Source organism: Polypterus senegalus, chromosome 10 (genome assembly GCF_016835505.1).
Source record: "Polypterus senegalus isolate Bchr_013 chromosome 10, ASM1683550v1, whole genome shotgun sequence".
NCBI classification, from domain to species: domain Eukaryota; kingdom Metazoa; phylum Chordata; class Cladistia; order Polypteriformes; family Polypteridae; genus Polypterus; species Polypterus senegalus.
The window spans coordinates 141,593,971-141,616,579 of NC_053163.1; the positions used below are offsets into that span (position 1 = coordinate 141,593,971).

At 42.9% G+C, this 22,609-nt stretch overlaps 1 protein-coding gene across 1 annotated transcript in view; it reads right to left on the minus strand.

Moving 5' to 3' along the window:
• Positions 1–22,609, minus strand: part of LOC120537739 (high mobility group nucleosome-binding domain-containing protein 5) — a 38,294-nt gene that overhangs the window by 14,165 nt on the left and 1,520 nt on the right. Inside the window, exons 2-3 of the mRNA XM_039766904.1 lie at positions 919–1,036; positions 207–253 (exon numbers count right to left, since the gene is read on the minus strand). Coding sequence (XP_039622838.1) covers positions 207–253; positions 919–1,036 — 165 coding nt within the window. The remainder of the gene's footprint in view (positions 1–206; positions 254–918; positions 1,037–22,609) is intronic.

A 22,609-nucleotide genomic window follows, 5' to 3' on the forward strand; every position in this document is an offset into this window, starting at 1 on the left:
ACAGTACCTGTAGAAAATGTTTACCCCCGTGGATTTCTTTCCCTTTTTTATTTTTATACAACATTGAAACACAGTGGATTGAATTTGGCTTTTTGACACAGATCAACAGAGACTATTTAATGTCAAAATGAAAACAGATCTCTGAAAATGAGTTACAAATACGGGGTACGAAATACCCTGGACCAGAATGGCCAGCACATACTTACATCGGCTGTGGGGGGGCTTCCTGCACTTTTCACAGAGACAGGAACATCTGGAAAAAAACGTCAGAGAGAAATTCATGAAGTGCAGACTTTACCTTTGTGTAAATCAAGGGTATCAACCGTTACTTCAGCGCTGTCCATCTCTGGACTTCAGTTCTGATCTGCCCGGTGTATTCACTGTCCTATTTAACTGCCCGCTGGTGAGCACTAACTTACCCAGTAGGGGGCGTCTGTGGTCATAGGACCACTATGGCATAAGGCCCCATAACAGAATGGACTTTACAAATAATGAATGTTTGGCCAAGGAGAGTCAGATGATCTTCAGAACCTAGTGAAAGTATTATGGTCTGGAAGGCCTCAGCCTAAGACCTCCACTCAATAAAGATGAAAAACTGAGTGGTGGATCCTACCTTCTTATGGAAATGCAGGGAGAATGTGGGTACGGGACAGTGATGGCTGCAGTGTGTGGTGGATATTGGCCATGGGAGGTACTTCATGACAGGCTGTGCAACACACACTTTTATTCTATCTGTTGGGAAGCATAAAAACACAGCCAGCAGCTACAGTGAACTTAGAGATGTAAAGATGGGGCATTTCACTATTGTGAAGTAGAGGGAAAGCAGTGGAAGATGTGGCATGCAGTGATGCTGGCACCAGTATTGTCTGCTCTGTGACGCACAGAAACCCGTAAACAACAAAAAGAGTGGAAGAGTACCTTGACTTGCAATTTCCTCCATGCTCTTCGGTAAGCTTTCACCCGGCGCAGGCAACTCCTCCAAGTCTTCTGTGGAGATGATATCTTCAGCAAATGTTTCAAAGGTGCTTTCTTCCATCTCATCACAAAGGAAAGACCGTGTTAATAAAAGCGCTGGAATACAACACTAAACTACATACCAGCAGATGGAGAAAGCTGCAGCTGGCACCCCAGTTTGAGTATTACATGATTTGAACTGATGAGAAATTTGAGATAAAAGCATTCTCAAATCTGAGTGCAGATCTGGAACTACCAGAGGTGGTGAGGCTGGTGGATAGATGGTGCTGAACAGCAAACCCTCATCAGCATTGCACAAATCAGAACCCACAGAGAGAGAGGGAATTGTATATAAAATCATATTTCATGTACGTATGGAAGAGTTGGGTTGCTGCTCTGATGTGAGCACCAACATCCTTAGAAAACCCCAGTGAAGCTTACAAGAGCACAAGATACTGGATAGAGCACCAGACCTGAACAAGCAAGGCGGAAACTCAGAAAATCAGTCATGGCTAGTCAGCCACTAAGAAAATGGAAACATGGCTACTATTATTATTATCTATTATATAATGTCTCTTCTAGATATTTTATACTGCCTTACAAATTTAGCTATTAAGCTTCTTGATAGTGTATTTTCTATCTATAATGGAAAGAATGTACTGTAAGTAACATCCAGCACCTGTGAAGTGTAGGAGCACCTGGGGCACTAGAGAGTGCTCTAAGAATAAGACCCCAAGGCTTTTACATGGCAAGTCAGTAAGTGAGCTGAACTGGTGGGAGGAAGAGTAACCAGGGTGTGGAGAAGAAGTATTAGTGGGGTATAAGGAAGGTGGGCTGAGAGTGTTTGATTGTGGCAGTAGGACACCCTATATTTACAGGGAGGTCTTCAGGCACTTTTCCTTTTTTACTTTGTATTCTCCTGGTTATACTAATCTTCTCTTATAGTAAAGAGTCTTCTTATAGGATAGTTTTAGCATTCTCTGTCATCATTTGAATTCAGAGATACCCCAAGAAAAACCCACAGTGTTTACACTATCTATTATAGTGCCTTTAAGTTATGTATCTATGTGTTATATAGTACCTTTAAGTTATCTGTCTATTTATGTTATATAGTGCCTTTAAGTTATCTATTTATCTGTTATATAGTGTCTTTCATATCTATCTGTTATATAGTGCCTTTAATATCTATGTTATATAGTGCCTTTAAGTTATCTATTTATCTGTTATATAGTGTCTTTCATATCTATCTGTTATATAGTGCCTTTAATATCTATGTTATATAGTGCCTTTAAGTTATCTATTTATCTGTTATATAGTGTCTTTCATATCTATCTGTTATATAGTGCCTTTAAGTTATCTATTTATCTGTTATATAGTGCCCAGTGCAGGATTTACGTATAAGCTACACAAGCTATAGCTTAGGGCCCCCGCCTTCTTGGGGGCCCCCAAAACAAATCATATTTGGCACTTACATAGAATATCTGGACTTATAAAGGGCCCCATGTCTCAAATAGCTTAGGGCCTTATCAAGTCTAAATCCGGCCCTGATAGTGCCTTTACCTACCCCTCTCTCTTACTGCATTCGGATTTCTCCATCAACTGACACCCCTTAGTTACAGCACTACGCCCAGAAAAGCGCCTGGCTAATTTAGACATTCACACAACTTCCTGCATGAAACAGAAAAATGCAGCCAGTTTTTAACATTTTAAACTTTCCCTTTCATATATTAATTCAATTTCCTCATCTCATGTTTATTTTTATTTCTTGTATTATTCGTCCCATGCACAAGTACCTTTTAAAAACTCATGCCAATGAAGTAAATGTTTGTTTAAATTAATAGGCGGTGGTAGCTTCGTGCCACACTAAAGCCCATTGGGCTGGAAAGACCAAAAAAGGCCATCAGGACCGAAAACTGTGCAGTTTCATGTCTTATTCTTATTGATTCTGTTCTCTTTTCTTTGTGCTCATTTTTTTATTTTGGTTCTTTCAGATCATCAAACATATTCTGCCAGATTTGCATGTTAAGTTAATTGGCGATGTCAAATTCGACTCCGTTTGCGACAGTGGGCTCTGCGATGAACTGGCACCCGCGCCGGAGTTCCCATTGCGTTGTTGCATCCAATGCTACCACGAAAGATTACGCCCCCATGAGGTCTGAATTGGAGTAATGCCTTTTTGAAAATGCTCTTTATGATTATAAATAAATTAACTGCTGCTGGATTATGTGAATTTCCCCTTGGGATTAATAAAGTATCTATCTATCTATCTATCTATCTAATACATAAAACATACATACATGCAAAACATTAAAAATAATGATTTTGTTACGCTCGTGCCGCTTAAAGGCGCGTTTCATTTAAACTTGAGCCAGAGAGAGATACAGAGCTCGAATAGCCGGGCATCTCATCTTAAAGCTCTCGCCTCGAGGTCGTCTAAATATAACTTAAACCGTTCGGTAAATACGACCTGTCGCTCGCTGGAAGGAACCTAATCCGGTGGACGCGCTTTGAATGACTCCTCGGCAATTGAAACGACCGCATCAATAGAAAGTTGCTGCGGGCGTCATTTAATCGCCCTTTCACGTGTCAGTCCCTGCGCCCGGTCACGTGCCTGTCTCGTGGATGCCCTGGCGCGTCCGTTTGTCTGTGTAGATGGACGCGCGCACGCCGGTCGAGTCTGTCTGTCTGCTCAAGGGATGAGGAGAAGGAAGAGCCGGTAGAAGAAATGAGCGCGCAAAAGGACCGACGAGACGTGCACAACGGAATGCTGCCTTCAGCTCTTCCTCAGTCGGCGGCTTCCACTTCAGCTTCTTTCAACGTCCCAAAGATGTACAGGTTGGGTTAATTAGTGGCCATGCATCTGTGTGTGTAAGCGAGCGTGTGCTGTGGTGGAGTGACCCCTGTCTCGCGTCCGTAGCTAGAGATTTAGACTTCATCTAAGTCTTCGAAGGGTACGTGGGTTCGTAAAAACTGACGATATGTATATGGGAGATACCGTATATATAGAAATAACAATCCATCTTTTTCTCAGCCAATTCTAGTTCTGTACCAAGGGGTGCTGGTGGCTATCTAACCCTGGACTGGATGGCAGTCAATCAGGGCACTCGGACAGACATCACCAGTGGACAAGTTATCATGTGTTAAACTACCCTCCAGGTCTTTGGGTCATTGACCAGAGTTTTTATTTCGTTTTTCATGGTCTACTACTGTCAACTGGGCAAACAGCAGTTTATATTGCTATGAGTTCTTTATGTTAATCATTGAGATTAATTGGTCTTTTATTTCTTGTTTAACTTAATGTATGTGTATTTTTATCTGGCTTATTAATTACTGTTGGTGCAGTACAGTAGTCCTTTGCAGGTCACACACACATGTGTGTATGTGTGTGTATATATATATATATATATATATATATATATATATATATATATATATATATATATATATATATATATATATATATAAACTGCTCAAAAAATAAAGGAACACTTTGAAAACACATCAGATCTCAATGGGAAAAAGAAATCCTCCTGGATATCTATACTGATATAGACTGGGTAATGTGTTAGGAACAAAAGGATGCCACATTGTTTGATGGAAATGAAAATGATCAACCTACAGAGCCCTGAATTCAAAGACGCCCCAAAAATCAGAGTGAAAAAGTTATGTGGCAGGCTAGTCCATTTTGCCAAAATTTAATTGCAGCAACTCAAAATTGTACACAGCACTTTGTATGGCTCCTGTGTTCTTGTATACATGCCTGACAACATCGGTGCATGCTTCTAATGAGATGACAGATGGTGTTGTGGGGGATCTCCTCTCAGATCTGGACCAGGGCATCACTGAGCTCCTGGACAGTCTGAGGTGCAACCTGGTGGCATTGGATGGACCAAAACATAATGTCCCAGAGGTGTTCTATTGGATTTAGGTCAGGAAAGTGTGGTGGCCAGTCAATGGTATCAATTCCTTCATCCTCCAGGAACTGCCTGCATACTCTCACCACATGAGGCCAGGAATTGTCGTGCACCAGGAGCCACTGTACCAGCATAGGGTCTGACAATGGGTCCAAGGATTTCATCCTGATACCTAATGGCAGCCAAGGTGCCTTTGTCAAGCCTGTAGCGGTCTGTGTGACCCTCCATGGATATGCCTCCCCAGACAATCATTAACCCACCACCAAACTGCTCATGCTGAATGATGTTACAGGCAGCATAATGTTCTCCATGGCTTCTCCAGACCCTTTCACTTCTGTCACGTGCTCAGGGTGAACCTGCTCTCATCTGTAAAAAGCACAGGGCACCAGTGGTGCATCTGCCAATTCTGGTATTCTATGGCGAATGCCAATCGAGCTGCATGCTGCTGGGCAGTGAGCTCAGGGCCCATTAGAGGACATGGGGCCCTTGGGTCACCCTCATGAAGTCTTTCTGGTTGTTTGGTCAGAGACATTCACACCAGTGGCCTGCTGGAGGTCATTTTGTAGGGCTCTGGCAGTGCTCATCCTGTTCCTCCTTGCCCAAAGGAGCAGATACTGGTCCTGCTGATGGGTTATGGACCTTCTATTGCCCTCTCCAGCTCTCCTAGAGTAACTGCTTGTCTCCTAGAATCTCCTCCATGCCCTTGAGACTGTGCAGGGAGACACAGCAAACCTTCTGGCAATGACACGTATTGATGTGCCATCCTGGAGAAGTTGGACTACCTGTGAAACCTCTGTAGGGTCCAGGTATCGCCTCATGCTACCAGTAGTGACACTGACTGTAGCCAAATGCAAAACTAGTGAAGAAACAGTCAGAAAAGATGAGGAGGGAAAAATGTCAGTGGCCTCCACCTGTTAAACCATTCCTGTTTTGGGGGTCATCTCATTGTTGCCCCTCTAGTGCATCTCTTGTTAATTTCATTAACACCACAGCAGCTGAATCTGATTAACAACCCCCTCTGCTACTTAACTGACCAGATTAATATCCCATAAGTTTCATTGACTTTATGCTATACTCTGATTAAAAAGTGTTCCTTTAATTCTTTTGAGCAGTATATCTATATATATATATAATATTCCTATCTTCACCCTGTCAAATAAGCGAGTCAAGCATTGTGGCGCAATGTCAGAGGCTTTGCCACAGGCACTGATGTCTGAGGTTCGATCCCTGTAAGAGAATGCAAAACTACGTACACCTGACGAGCCTCAATAAGGACGAAATACATGTCGTGTACTCTTTGTATTATTTGGCAAACACCGTATCACACATCTATGAACTACGTCTCGCAAATGAAATGACATGGCAGATGTTTGCCGACTGGCCGACCAACCACAAGCGTTACCTGGCAGGTAACCACCTAAATAATCAGATTTTGACTCAGTGCCTATATATGCAGTGCCTATAAAAAGTGTTCGTCGCATTGGAAGTTTTCACATTTTATTATTATATAACCTTGAGTCACAGTTAATTGTTTTTTTGTCTTTTTTGACACTGATCAACTGGGAAAAAAAATAATGTCAAAGTTCATTTATATTCTGCAGTCATTCGGAAGCCCAGACCGGTGCTCTCTGTACTGACTCAAGGGTGACAAGACAAGGTCAGTACCAAGGGGACTGTCGATCGAACGTCAAAATATAAGAACACCAAACCAAAAATCACAGACTAAAGCTGGAAAAATATTCTTGTTATAAAAACCACTAATACTAAACACTAAAAAGTTAAAAATAAAGCGGGAACAATAAAAAAAAAAACCAAAAAAACGAATTTAACCCCCACCTGAGAGAAAGAGTAAAGGGGGGAATAATATTGGCAGGCACTGTAACATACCATTCAGGGATCCATTTAATCCAATTCAGGGTCACAGGGAGGCAGAGTCTATCCTAGCAGCACTGGTTTCGAGCAGGAAAAGGCTCTGGACAGGGTGCCAGTCCACTTGTGTGTTTGTGTGTATGTGTGTGTGTGTGTCCGCTAGTTTTACACACTGAAAATCAAGAGTTAGAATGGGATGGCCGAACACTCCCTTTCCACTCACGAGCTCCTAACCTCTCTTAAATAATCCCCCAAGTATCCCACTGGTAAAGGCCATTGCAATAAAGCTTGCAGGTGAGACTTCCCAGCGTGTGTTTGCCTTTCCCACTACAGTCGTGATTCCAGATTGCCAAAACATTTCTTGGATTTTTCCCACGATTGTACCATAAGCCTGGTTCCCGTTTTATTTCCAAAAAGGTTCTTGGAATATTTTCGGTTTGCTTACTTCAGTACAGTTCTGGAGTTGTTAGACTTGTTTTTGCGATTATCATTTTTTATTATTATTCTGGGAGTTCATTTCCATTTTAGGTTTTTGTGTGGTCGCAGCTTTGTTGTGCTGATCCTTGCATAGCTGCCGCCACATTGTTTACTGTTGCTAAGCTTGTGAGACGGATGTTGCGTGACATGCAGGATTGTGTCATCACAGTCCACCTTTTTAAGATGGCTGCATGCAGCTTCAGGCGCTGACACTACCCTATCTGGCAATGACAGGCACCTAAGCTTTCAGATGTGACAACAGTCAGGAGACGCAAGGCAATTCAAACAAGTTAGGGTGGCATCCAGTTTACAGCCCTTCAACGTTAGCTTAGTGTTCTGGTTTGGATGATCATATCTGTCTTTTTTATTATTATTATTATTATTATTATTAGCATGCTTATTTTAACTTCACCTGTTCGCTGTCTGGCACAAATCCGGTAATCGATAATTGACCCAATTCCTATTGTCCAAATGACTTGAAATTTTGCACACTTACTCAATTCCGATGATAATACAGGAATCACTAATTAGCCTCACTAATTGATCAATTAATCCATGTTAATTAAGAAATACAATTTTCATACAAAGAATAGTTCAAGATTTCACTGATAGATGGTGCTAGTAACGGATAGAAATATTAAAGGAAGTGTAAAAATATTCCATCCATCCATCCATCCATCCATTATCCAACCCACTATATCCTAACTACAGGGTCACGGGGGTCTTCTAGAGCCAATCCCAGCCAACACAGGGCACAAGGCAGGAAACAAACCCCGGGCAGGGTGCCAACCCACCAGAGGGCACACATATACACAAACACCAAGCACACACTAGAGACAATTTAGGATCGCCAATGCACCTAGACTGTGGGAGGAAACCGGAGTACCCGGAGGAAACCCACACAGACACGGGGAGAACATGCAAACTCCACACAGGGAGGACCCGAGAGGCGAACCCGGGTCTCCTAACTGTGAAGCAGCAGCACTACCCACCGCGTCACCGTGCCGCCCTGTAAAAATATTGATTACAAAGTCATACTAAAACAAACCCAAGACTAAAAAGTTGAAAATAATATATTGTCACAGACGGCTGGGGTTTTGACCCAGCCGGGACGCCTAAAAGGACCAGAAGGTGGCGTGAATAGCTTCCGGGCCACGAGGGGGCAACCGCCCTGAAGCAGGAGAGGACCATGGGAAAAAAGAGCAAAGGTTATAACTCGTTGGGACCCGTGGCCACCGCCAGAGGGCACCTTAAACCTCGTGGGACCTGGAAATAGTTACTTCCACCATACTCGGCAAGATGGCAGAAGAACCTGCCCGGAGTGCTTCCGGTGCAAAGGGCAGCACTTCCACCACACCAGGAAGTGCTGCCGGATGTTCGTCATCAGCCACCTGGAGCACATCCGGGCGGGAAATAAAAGGCGCCGCCTCCTAACATTCGGAGAGCTTGCGTCGGGAGTGGGAGCAACACGAAGCTCCCAGGAGAAGAACAGAGGCGGCTAAAGACTGACGAAGAGAAGGTTTATTGGGGAGATTTAATTGCTGAATGCACTGTGTGGTGTTCTGGACTTTATTCCTGTATTTGGAGGTGACAAATAAACGTGTGACTTTTATAAAGATGTGGTTTCCGACTGGTGGCAAGTCTCACAATATATATAAAAAATACCACACTTATATTAAGTTAAAAAGTGTACTAAAAGGTAAAAAATTAGTCTCTCATAAACCACTCGTAAAATAAAAGTGTTAGGCGCTTTTCATCAATCAACATTCAAAAAACACTTCTTAAAATCTTAGCAAAAGCGCCCACCTTTTACTTGTATGCCCGACCAGCAGGCAACATGTTGCCACTTTGTGGCACTGTAATCAACAAGCTGTGGTGTCTTTGCACTGCTCCTATGAAAGGTGAGGCCTGCTCAAGTATTTGTCCAAATGTTTGATAAAACTGAAGGCAACCTCTCACTCGGATTAGCGATTCAAAGAATATTTAGGGTGTTGTCTGGCGGTGACTCCATAGTCGTCGTTTGTCACTTCTGGTTAATGTCTTAGCTTTGTCTTGTTAGTGACTCTTGATTTAAATCTGAAAATCCTTTCAAGTGATCTTCTTCAAATGGTGTTCATGCTCTGCCTTTCAACTTAATAAAGTAAGTTCGGACCAGCCTAACTCCAACATGGACATAACATCTTTATTTGTTCATATGTATCATCTTTCATCTCGTCTTATCTTCTCAACTACTTTTCCTGGTGAGGGTCCCGGTGGCAGCAGGCCAATCAGGTCAGCCCAGACTTCCCTGTGTCCAGCTACGGATTCCAGCTTCTCCTGGGGAATTCCCAGGAGTTACCAAGCATGCCAAGAGATATAAGCCCTCCAGCGTGTCCTGGGTCTGCTGCAGGGATGCGCCCAGAGCAGCTCGAAGGGGAGCCACACTTTGGGGGGGTCATTGTTACGACTTCCCCAGACCACCTCAGCAGGAGCTTCTCAATCCTGAGGAGCAGAGACTTTACTCTGAGGCTCTTCTGAATCGCTGAGCTTCTCACCCATGTTGTCAGCCCAGTCACCCTGTGAAGAAGCGTCATATCATACTCCCAGTCTCATTCTTTCAGTCATTACCCACAGGTGAGGACATGGACGTAGGTCAATCAGTAAAGCAAGTGTTTCTTCCTTAGGTTTAGCTCCCACTTGACCATGATGGACTGGTGCAGCGCCTGCAGAACAGCTGCCATTACTCCAGTCTGCATGTTGATCACACACACCCCTTTTCTGCCACTTGTGAACAAGACCCTAAGAAACGTGAACTCCTCCACTAAGGTTCAGTTTTCCCCCCTTGCTTTTACAGAGGAATCCATCCATTCCTGATTGAGTGCCATGACCTCAGACTTGGAGGTGCTGATTCTCATCCTAACTGCTTCACACTCGGCAGAGAATCACTCCAGCGTGCACCAAAGGCCATGGTCAGGTGAGGCAAGGAGGACAACATCATCTGCATAAAGCCTCCTCAACTGGACACCCTCACATCCCTGACACAGCCTTGGTGGAGCCCGACACCCACACTGAACGTATTCGACTTGACGCTGAATATTTGGACACACACGTCACTGCATTCTTAAGGGGATGAAAAGCACGCAGGAGCAGCCCTGTTAACCCGTAGTCGTGCAGCACCTCTCGCCACACATGCTGGGAGACACGGTCGTTACTGTAGCAATGCTACTAATAAGAACTGCATCTCCCAGCAGTCCTTGAAGGGGCTGTTGGGGTCAAAGGTGGCCAGAGGGGTTTAAAAGGAGGGCAGGTGTCAAAGAGGAAAAAAGTTTAGTTTAGTTTTGTTTGTTTGGTGCGTTATGTATATCTGCTGGACTGCTTGCCGTTAATTCTGCCGTTTATCATCATTGTGTCCTGGATTGTATTGTATTGCTGGATCGTCTGTCTACCTGTCTGCTGTCTACTGAGGACTGTGTGTGGATTCATTGGCTTTCCTGGAAGAAGGAGCGCTCCTGAACCATCCATCTGTCGTCATGCTTTCAGCAACTACCGGTAGGACTGTGTTTTCCATTCCCTTTCTACATACAGATCGCTGGACTTAACTTCACCACTTCTCATTTCATACGGTTTGGGTTTTTCATGGACTTTGCTATGTGTTTATTGTGTTTATATGTTAAATGTAATATCGCCGAATGATGTGTGGGTGTGTTTGTGTGTGTCCTGCGGTGGGTTGGCACTCTGCCCGGGATTGGTTCCTGCCCTTGTGCCCTGTGTTGGCTGGGATTGGCTCCAGCAGACCCCCGTGACCCTGTGTTTGAATTCAGCGGGTTGGAAAATGGATGGATGCGTGGATCAGGAGTGGTATTATTGTTTTCATTTATATAATTTAGTTTCATTCTAGTTTTTATCGTTTAAATTCCCAGCGTGTTTTTTTTTTTTTTTTGGTTTCTGTAGTGTGTGTGTGTGTCGTTCCAAGGCTGGGGTTGTCCCTGCACTAAAATAAATAAATCACCGATACATCGACGGTGTGAATCTTAGCGGCAGTATGGTCTGGGGTCTCATACTGCCAGGCTCCCTCCAGCAACTGCGCCAGGATGAAGAGCTGGTCTACTGGTCCACAGCCAGGACTGGATCTGCATTGTTTCTCCAGTGTCTTTGGCTCAATGGAGTCTTCCCTCCAGTATTCTTGGATATGTATTAAAGGGGAGGCTAAGGATTGGGATCCCTCTGAAGGTAGAGCACACCTTCTGGTTACTTTTCTTAAATACTCGGACATCAACACCAGTTTGCCGTTCCAAGGGTGCTTTACCTTTCTTCCATACAACATTGCATAGACACGGTAACCACGCTATCCCAACAATGTCCAGCGCTTTCAACATCACCCGTCAGATTTCATCCACACCAGCAGCTTTACCACCACGGAATCGGCATATATTTTAAATAAAATATAATATTCTTAAAGTCATTAACTTCAGTTCAGGGTCACAGGGGGCTGGTGGCCTGTCCAGGCAGATATGGGCACAGTGCAGTAACCAGCCCTCTGAAGGAATCCTAGTCCATTGCAGGGCCCACTCAGGCACACATCCATGAAATTAGATTAGGAGTCACCAGTTAACCTAACCTGAACTTACTTGGGGCTGTGGAAGTAAAACTGGAGTAAATGGGGGGGAAAGGGCATGCAAACTCCATGCAGACTGGGACCAGCTATGGAATTTATGCCCAGGACACTAGATCCATGGCAGAGGCTATTTATACCCATGCCCGTGGGGCCAATATGGAGTTGCCACTTAGCCAGACGTGAACATCTTTGGGCATGTGGGAGGGAGGGAAGCTTGAGTACAAAGAGGAAGATCATCACAGACACAGCGAAAAGGTGGTGGGCCACAAAGGCAGAATTAATTGGAATGGAAACAAAGAGAAAATCAAAAGCAGGCAGAAAACTACAAATAAAGCAAACCACCAAATTACTAACCAAAAGTCGTGGCTAAATTGAGACGCAAGGTCCTGACTCCCTAAAACGATTAGCACTAACTAAACACTCCATGAAGTTTTGTTTGTTTCAATCTGGAATCTTGGACGCGACTAATTTTAAATTACAAGAGTCCCATGGTTGCCTTGGTCTCAGTAATGCTGAAGAGTGTGATTGAGGGCAGCAGAAAGTGATGAAGATTTATTGATACCACCAGTGTTTATAGTGTGTGGCATGCTGCTTTACCCCCAAATGACCTGCATCGGCCTGCAGGGCTGGTTGATGGTGGGTTGGTGAACAAGTTCATGGTACATAAGTACCAGTTATCTATATATGATGTGATGGAACAGCCATTTTAGCTTCGCACACTCATAGGGTCTAAGTGGCTCTTCTACATGGTGCTGGTCAGATGTACAAAGTGGCTTTTGTTTGCAAATTGTGTCTCCATGTTAATATTTGCATCTCCTAACTAGTAATACCGGGTGGCATGGTGACACAGTGCTGCCTTGCAGTAGGGATTCCATGATTTGCGTTCCCAGGTCCTCCCTGCATGGAGTTTGTCTGCATGGGTTTCCTCTCATCGTCCAAAGACATGCAGGTTAGTTGGATTGGTGACATTTAATTGTCCCTGTTGTGTGTTTGGTGTGTTTATCCTGCGATGAACAGGTGCCTTGTGCCCTACGCTAGCTGAGATAGGCTCTAGCACCCCCTGTTCAGGACTAAGTGGGTTAGACATTGACTCAGTGACTGACCAGTAATATCCCCCTGAGCTAATTTATTGCATTTCACACTAACCCAGTAACAGTTCAGCATTCAGCCTGCAATGGAGCACTAAGTGTTTAAAAATCAGATATGCCATTTGTATTAAAGTGTTAACAGTTTCCCATTAGAATAGCTTTTGCTGTGACAATTAACAAACCACAGGGACAAATATTCAAAACAGCCGGTGTATTTATTAGAGAGAAAGAAACGATATTCACTCACGGGCAGTTATACGTTGCATTGTCACGATGAAAGCCCAAACACGTAATCAAAATTCAATGCGATATTGATGAGAAGTTCATTCCAAATATTTTTAATTTTTACTGAAGTTTTGCAGCAAAAGTGTAAGTTTAAAAAGTATTTGCATATTAATTTCAAAGCCAAACAGAACGAAAAAGTATAATGCAACAAGTACCTCTAATGCAACATGAAACATAATTTTCTTTCAATTTATCATGTTTTACTATTTTTTGCTACGGTTAATTACTCGCTGTAATGTAAAATAGTTGGTTCTATTATGCATACGTAACAATTCCAATGAAAATAACAATCTGTTTCAACTGTACATTCGCTTCCCATGCGCGAGCGGCAGATCCACAAAGAGGGTAGTGTGTAGCGCCCACCTGGGGGTTGGCGAGGGAAGCGAGCAGGGGGCAGAGCTCCCTAGTGTGTTAAAAAGATCAGCAGCCCCTGCACTGATCCATGATGAACACCACTTTAAACATCAGCTAATTCTGAAAAGGCTCCCCTCACCATAACTCTCTGCTCCCTGTGTTTGAGCCCAGTGATTTTGTGCCCACCAACACATCACGCATTCAGTTCCCACTTCGTTACGTTTGGGTGGAGCGCAGTTGTGTAAAATCTGACAAGGGAGGTTGTATCAGTCAGCTGTCAGAGTGACATTTAGGAGAAGATTCTGAAGCAAGTAGTGTGTGACTCGGGAGTAAAAATGAGAATGTCAGCTGCACCTCCATTGAGAATATGAGGCAGGATAAAAAACAAAGCATGAAACGAGCAGAAATCAGGTCGGTGCAGACCCCACAAGATGTTAATGGGGTCTAATCAAATATTAACACGGGGCAATCTGAGTTCTTACGAAAACTGCAGAGTTGGTTTGGGGCTTTGCTTAAGGTGAGTAGCCATACAAGCCTGCTATCAAAATAAAGATTACAGCAACACATGAACATCTCAGAAAGCTTTTCAAGGATTTATACTTTTAGAATGTCTAGGAGGGGTTGGGGCGGCGGTCTGCAGGGCTGTCATGGTGTCTGACTTTGTCTGTTAGAATTGACTGTGGACCCCCAGGTGTTTATTTTCTCCATGAATGGTGCTGATTGGGTTCTTTGTTTTCCTCTCTTCCATTGTTCCATTGTCCATTGTGAGGTTCCATTTATGTTAATCTGCTTTGTTTTACTGTGTGTTTAAACAAATCTGTGTCTACATGTGTATGCATTATGTTGTCAATAATTTGTAAACTTTCAGTTATTGAGTGAGAAGGACTTTACCAAAGTTAGGGTTAGGGTTAGGGTAACCCTTTACCAAAGTAAACTGAATCGAATGGAATTTTAAAGAGTCTGAACACAAAACAGGAAGGCACTATATAATATCCATCTCTCGTACACTGATTAGCACAAATGAAGCCACAGCCTATCCTGGCGGCATGAGGCACAGGGCAGGAAGCAGTCAGGGGCAGGCGTCAGTCCATTGTAGGACACTCAAAGAGGGTCGGTTTACTGCAACAGCAATAATCATTTATTTTCAGCACCTTCAGACAGTATTCAGACCTTTCACTTTTTACACATCTTCTTTATGTTGCATCCTTGTGTTAAAATCGCTGAAATTCAATTCATCGAGCAACACTCAGTAGCCAAGAATGACAAAGTGAAATGACACTTTTTGAAACTCTTGCCCAGCTGAAATCGCACATTGACACAAGTATTCAGTCCCTCTACTCCGCACTCAGTTGAAGCCCCTTTGGCTGTGGTTTCAGCCTGGAGTCTTCTTGGGTTTGACACAATGAGCTTTGCACTCCTGTATTTGGGGATTTTCTGCCATTCTTCTCTGCAGATCCTCTCAAGCTCTGTCAGGTTGGATGGAGATCATCGGTGGACAGCTGTGTTCAGGTCTCTCCAGATGTGTTCAGTCCAGGCAACTCAATGACATTCACTCCTGTGTTGTCCTTACTTTGTGCTTTGGTTTGCCTTCCAGCAGGACAATGACTCTTTGGTCCGGTCTGAGGTCCAGAGTTCTCTGCAGCAGGTTTTCATTAAGGATATCTCTGTGCTTTCCTCAACCCTGTCTACTCTCCCTGTCCCTGATGCTGGAAAACAACCCCACTGCATGATGCTGCCACCACCAGCACCACCAGCACGCTTCACTGCTTGAATAGTATTGTGCAGGTGGTGTACGCGGTGCCTGCTTTCTTCCAGATGTGACACTTTGAACTGTTTGGCTGCAGTCCTGTGTTTATTTCATCAGACCGGAGAATCTTGTTTCTCACAGTTCAGAACTCCTCTAGGGCCCCCTTTTTTTTTTTTTACAAATTCCAAGATGGCTTTCATGTGTCATGTGACCACTTTGCCATACAGTCCAGACTAGTGGAGTGTTGCAGTGAGTCTTGTCCTTCGGGACGTTTCTTCCATCTCCTCAGAAGCTCTCTGGAGATCGGCCAAGAATGACCATTGGGTTCTTGGTCACCTTTCTTACCAAGGCTCTGCTCTTCTGATTGCTCTTTTTGGGTGGGCAGCCAGGTGAAGAGTCGTGGTTCTTGCAAACTTCTTCTATTTAAGAATTATGGAGGCCACTTTGCTTTTGGGGAACCTTTAATGTTGCAAGTGGTTGTTTTTTTTTTTTTTTGCAGTTTTCCCCAGGTCTTTGCTTCAACACAATTCTGTCCCTAATGTCTGCAGGCAGCTCCTTTAACCTCATGACTTGGTTTTTGCTCAGCTGTAGACCTCCTATAGACAGGTGTGTGTGTCCTAATCATGTGCCACCACAGGCGGAGTCCAGACAAGGTGTGGAAACAACTCAGTGAAGATTAACAGAAAGGGATGCACCCGAGTCAAATGTCAAGTGTTATAGGGAAGAGTCTAAATATCCATCCGTCCATTATCCAACCCGCTATATCACGGGTGTCGAACTCCAGGCCTGGAGGGCCGCAGCGGCTACAGGTTTTCATTCTAACCCTTTTCCTAATCAGTGACCTGTTTTCACTGCTAATTCACATTTAAATAGCCCTGTTAGAAGGATTCAGTCCTCTAAATTGATTTGTTTCCTCATTAAAATGGCAGCCAAATAGAAATGAGACGTGAAATGAGCCAACAGATGACCAGCTAAACTGGGGCTTCAAACTCCAACCACTTTCTTAATGAGAAGCCAATTCTTGCTGTTAATTAAACTCATTATTTAATTCCTTGTTTTTGCTCTTGTTCTGCCACAGCTGACATTTCCAAAACTGTTGATTTTCTGTTTTTTATAACAACATCGTCAAAGTGTTTTTGTGATTTGATAGATCAACCTTACTGAGACCTTTACTTTTCTTTATTTTCAGATATTATATGATGTGGCGGCTTGTTTTGCGTCTCATTATTGTTTGGTTGCTAATGAAGGAAAAAGAAACAACTAAAAGGCCTGAGTCAAGTTAATTAAAATAAGTAATTAGCAGCAAAAACTGGTCCCTAATTAAGAAGATGGTTAGAATGAAAACCTGCAGCCACTGCGGCCCTCCAGGACTGGAGTTTGACACCCCCGCGCTATATCCTAACTACAGGGTCACGGGGGTCTGCTGGAGCCAATCCCAGACAACACAGGGCGCAAGGCAGGAAGCAAACCCAGGCAGGGCGCCAGCCCACCGCAGGAGTCTAAATATGTGACATTTTAGTTTAGCTACGCGACAGCCACTTCACGTTTCTGCCGCCCGCGTTATGTGGATTTCACTTTCACCAGACAACAAATCGTTTACTTCTCGCGGATATGCCTCTTCATTGGGAAGGAACACTACTTTTCCCTGAAGGCAACACAAATTAGACGATCTACAAACTTAAACTTGAAATCCGAACAATATATCTCTTTTCGCTGTTCCGTTATTTCACCGAGTAATAATTTCCGTCTGTTTGCGCTAATGCGATCTTCACTATCATTTTTTAACCCTTTTAATTTTCGTACTTTCATTATCTCTAACCTGCTCTGTATGAGTATCGCGCTAATGTCTTGAAGTTCTTTACGACGTTCTACTTTGTCATCTGTTCTTTGTCTTTTATTTCCGGCCCCGGGTGCGGTTCAATCACTTGGCACAACGTCTCCTCCCGCTCTGAAAAAGTCACGTCTCGTCCCAGGATTTTTTTTTTTTTATTTTAATAGAGAGATTTGCTAAAATGTCTAAAATCAACAAACCAGAATGTTGAGGGAAAAATGGGAGTGTTGCTTGATGATGAGGGAAAAGAATGATTTAAGCTGCTTAAGATTGCGACATAACAAAATGTGAAAAAAGTGAAGGAGTGTGAACATTTTATGAATGCTCTGCATATGAAGTTGCCCTTTGAAAACTCAATCCGCACATACAGTACAGTGCCCGCCATAATTTTTAGGGAGAATGGTAACTGCAGATGCAAAGGGTAAAAGTGAGCCAAGGTGTTTTATGAAACAATGAAACACGCCTGAGGAATCACAAACACCGGAGACGCCAACTGCCCTAAACATTATGGTGCCCTGAAATCGGGGGTACCCGTGTATACGAAGTGTTGCCATTTCTACATGTGGTGACAAAGTGTCTGCAAATCCCCTCAAGTGAAAGTCTGCAATGTGCACGTCTGAATTTTTTGATTCTTAGTGGGGGTAAAATCAAGAAAAATATCTTTGTCCCAGACATTGTGGAGGACACCGTACTTCTCAATCCTGCTTCATTCAGTTCAGGGTTGCCAGGTGACGGAGCTTATCCTGGCAACACTGGATGGGGCGCAACAGTCTCAGACGCATGCGCGCGCGCGCGCGCACGCTCACAGTTTCGAGCGTTTAGAGGTGTGGGAGGACAAGTCTGTGAAGTCGCGGTGTTACCCGCCAGGCAGAAGAGTGCGTTTCTTCGTAGCAAATTATATACTGTTGTTAAAGACCGATTTTAATTAGGGTCCTTCAGACGCAAGCAAACAGTATGTGTACCAGCCTTACTTTTAATACAAGCGTGGTGAATTTAGATCGCTCCGGTATAAACCGAAATAGAATGACGTGAGATGCAGAGCTCAGCATTTCATTCATTAGCCTTTAACCAAGGTGTCAAATGGACCCAGGTGTTTATTTCATCACGTTCTCTTTTTTTATTCTGGTTACAGCCGGTCATCTACGGGATTTCAGCAATCGGAACTGCCTCTCGAATTTAATCGGCTTCTATATAAACGTCCCTCGCAGCTGGGTGTTTAACTTAATTAAGGTTTATTATGAAACCGCTCTTCAGGTCACGCATTTAATTCAGCGGTAAGCTGCAGTTTGAATTGTAAATCGCCCCCTGCACAGTGGGGCCCACACGTAATCCTCGCACTCATAAGGCCGCAATCCTTAACCCTCAATCGGCCATGTTCTCCGTCCTTCAGTCCGTCCACTGGCGAGTCGCCTTCATAAGACTGATGGCCTCACCTTTGCCTGCACAGCCCAGCGGCACCTTTTGTATTTTGCGTTCTCAAAAAATAACCTCGGAGAATTAATCGGTCTTTTGTCAGTGGAGGCTTTGCTTCACAGAAATACGCATTGGACTGAGCACGCTGTTCTCCGTTTATTTTTATCCTAATTAGATTTGAGTAATGAAATGAGCTTTTGTTCTGAAGCGTTCACCTTTCAGCGCTTAACTTTAAACTGCCAGCTCGTCTACTGTGCGCTTTCCTTGTGTTTTAAATCTCCATAGTTTAATTATTTCAGTCTCATTATGGCTGTAGACAGATTTTATTTAAAATGAACACCATTTTCTTTTTGTGAAGTTCAACCTTCAATTTTTTTTTTTGAACCTGGTTATTCCAAAACCTGTGGAACTTAATCTAGCAGTACAGGGTGCAAGGCAGCATGGAAGAGCAGAAGGTGTGCAAGTCCATCAGCTCACCTCCACACTGAGACAACAGAAAGTGATGAATCGCACAAATATACACTTCTTTGGGATGTGTGTGGACGCCGGAGAACCTGAGTAACACCTGTGTGGACACAAAGCACTCAAAAGTCTGGTTCAGTTTTAACTGTTTGTGTAGTGTCCTTTACCATAGACATTAAAAATTCAAGGGCACAGAAAGCTGATGCCTATCCTGGCAACACTGGGCACAAGGTGGCAGCCAGCCCTGAATGGGATTCCAGTTCATCAGCAACTTGCAGACACCCACACTCACCCATACTGGGCTTGTTCATAGTCGCCAATTCACCTAAAAGAGCTTCTTTGGGATGAGCAAACAAGAACATTTAGGATATTAGAACAATCAAGACGAGAACAGGCCATCCAGCCCAACAAAGCTTGCAAGTCCTATTCCCTCAAATCTTCTAAAATAATATCAAGTTTTGAAAGTCCCTAAAGTCCTACTGCTTGCCGTGCTACTTGGTCGCTTATTCCAAGTGTCTGTGCTTCTCAGTGTAAAGAAAAACTTCCTAATGTTTGTGCGAAATTTACTCAAGTTTCCAACTGTGTCCTCTTGTTCTTGATGAACTCATTTTAAAATAACAGTTGTAATCCACTGGACTAATTACCTTCAAAATTTTGAACACTTCAATCATGTATCCTCTTGATAGTCTTTTACATAAACTGAAAAGACTCAAATCTTAATCTTTCCTCTTAACTCATCCCCTGTAGCCCTGGACTCAGCCCTGTCTCTCTTCTCTGGACCTTTTCTAGTGCTGCTATGTCCTTTTTGTAGCCTGGAGACCCAAACTGCACACAGGACTCCAGATGAGGCCTCACCAGTGTGTTATAAAACTTGAGCAGAACCTCCTGTGACTTGTACTCCACACATCAAGGCGCTATATAACCGGACATTCTGTTAGCCTTCTTAATGGCTTCTGAACACTGTCTGGAAGTTGATAGTCCACTACGACTCCTAAATCCTTCTCATAAGGTGTGCTCTCAATTTTCCGACCGCCCATTGTGTATTCAAACCTAATATTTTTACTTCCTATGTGTAATACTTTACATTTACTGACATTAAATTTCATCTGCCACAAATCTGCCCAAGCCTGTCTGCTATCCAAGTCCTTCTGTAATGATATAACGGATTCCAAATTATCTGCTAATCCACCAATCTTGGTATCATCTGCAAACTTAACCAGCTTGTTACTTATATTCCTATCTAAATCATTTATATATTTATTAAAAATAGCAGTGGCCCTAGCACTGACCCCTGCTGGTCACCACTCTTAACACTGGCCAGTTCTGATGAGGTTCCTCGCACCCTCACCCTCTGCTTCCTGTGTCTGAGCCAATTCTTCACCCATCTGAAACATCACCCTGAACTCCCACTTCTTTTAACTTGATGCCCACCCTCTCATGTGGCACCTTATCAAATGCTTTCTGAAAGTCCAGATAAATAATATCATAAGCTCCACTTTGATCGTATCCTTTTGTTGCAACCTCATAGAATTCCAGCATGTTAGTAAAACACGACCTCCCTCTTCTGAACCCACGCTGACTGTTCAGAATAACTCCTGTCCTTGCCATGTGTTGCTCAATCTTATCCTTAATAATTCCTTCCATTAATTTTCCTGTGATGCTTGTTAAGCTTACTGGCCTATAGTTGCTTGGATCTGCCCTGTCACCCTTTTTATATAATGGGATGATATTTGCCATTTTCCAGTCCTTTGGAATCTCTCCAGTGCACAGTGACTTCCTAAAAATATGTGTCAAGGGTTTATATCTGTACTCACTAGCCTCCTTAAGAACACGAGGATAAATATTATCTGGGCCTGGTGATTTGTTTGATTTCAGCTTATTTAATTTGAGCAGCACTTCTCCCTCTACAATTTCCAAATCCCTCAGTACCTCCTTAGTAGTTGCATTTACCTCCACTTGCTCACTTGTAAACACCTCAGAAAAATGTAAGTTTAGGGCATCTGCTATTTCATTGTCTGTATTTTTTAGTTCCTCTTTACTATTCCTGATGCACTTGACCTCCTCCTTGACTGTTCTTTTACTACTAAAATACTGAAAGAATCTCTTAGGGTCTTCTTTCGCCTTATCTGCTATATTCCTCTCAGTTAATATTCAGATAGTTAAAGTCCCCCATGACTATAAGATTCTCTGTAAACTTGCCTTTTTAATATTACCAAAAAGTTATGCTTTGAAATTACTGTCTGAATTGGGTGGTCTATAACACACTCCTAAAATAAGACCTCTTTCCCTAATATTTTCCAGGCGACACCACATGTACTCACTAAGATGGGGCTCATCGTCCAACTGAAGAGGACTTGTGTTTAAATTCTGTTTGACATAAACAGCCACCCCGCCTCCTTTTCTGTTCTGTCTGTCCTTCCTAAAAAATGTGTATCCCCCTACGTTACACTCATCCCCATCTTTGTTATTTAGTCAGGTTTCCATTACTGCTATAATATCAGAATTCTGTTCTGCTACACACAACTCCAACTCACTTGCCTTGTTTTTGATACTTCTAACATGAATGCAAACTATTTGTAATGTGCTACTCCTACATTTAAATGCTGAGATAGAATTTACATTATTATGCATTTTTATTTTTACACTGTTGTTTCTTCCACCATGTTCAGTCCAAGAGCAGGGTACCTGGAGAAAAGACATGTGAACATGGAGAGAATATGGAAACTCCACATAGGTGATGATCTGGCCAGGAAATGAAACCTTGGATCTTGCAGTCAGTGTTACTTTACTTTAGAATTTATTATATTACTCTCATAAATGGGTTATTCCAAATTATTCTATTTTATCATAAAGTCATATGCTGTAGCTTCCTGCGACCATAAAATGGAATAAGCAGGAAAATTACGATGCATTGCAGACATTTGTACTGTATAATATAATATAATATAATATAATATAATATAATATAATATAATATAATATAATATAATATAATATAATATAATATAATATCCATCCATCCATTATCCAACCCGCTATATCCTAACTACAGGGTCACAGGGGTCTACTGGAGCCAATCCCTGCCAACACAGGGCGCAAGGCAGGAAACAAACCCAAGGCAGGGCGCCAACCCACCACAGGGCACACACACACACACACATATAATATAATATAATATAATATAATATAATATAATATAATATAATATAATATAATATAAATTCAGACATTTGTAATATATAATCTCCTGCTTAATCCAAAGGGGCATAGACCAATCCCAACAGCATCTGGTACAAGACATGAAGTAACCCTGTGCAGTGTGCCAGTCCAGCACATTATAATCTAATATATAAAGCTCAATGTTAGGCATCTGTGTTTGTTTTTTATACAATTCCACACCCCTGGTCCAATCACAACAAACATTTGCACAAATATCCCTCTTTATCAGAATGAGACAATAGACTACCTAGCCAACACAGGGCACATATTATATTATATATATTATATTATATTATATTATTCATCCATTTTCCAACCCGCTGAATCCGAATACAGGGTCACGGGGTCTGCTGGAGCCAATCCCAGCCAACACAGGGCACAAGGCAGGAACCAATCCTGGGC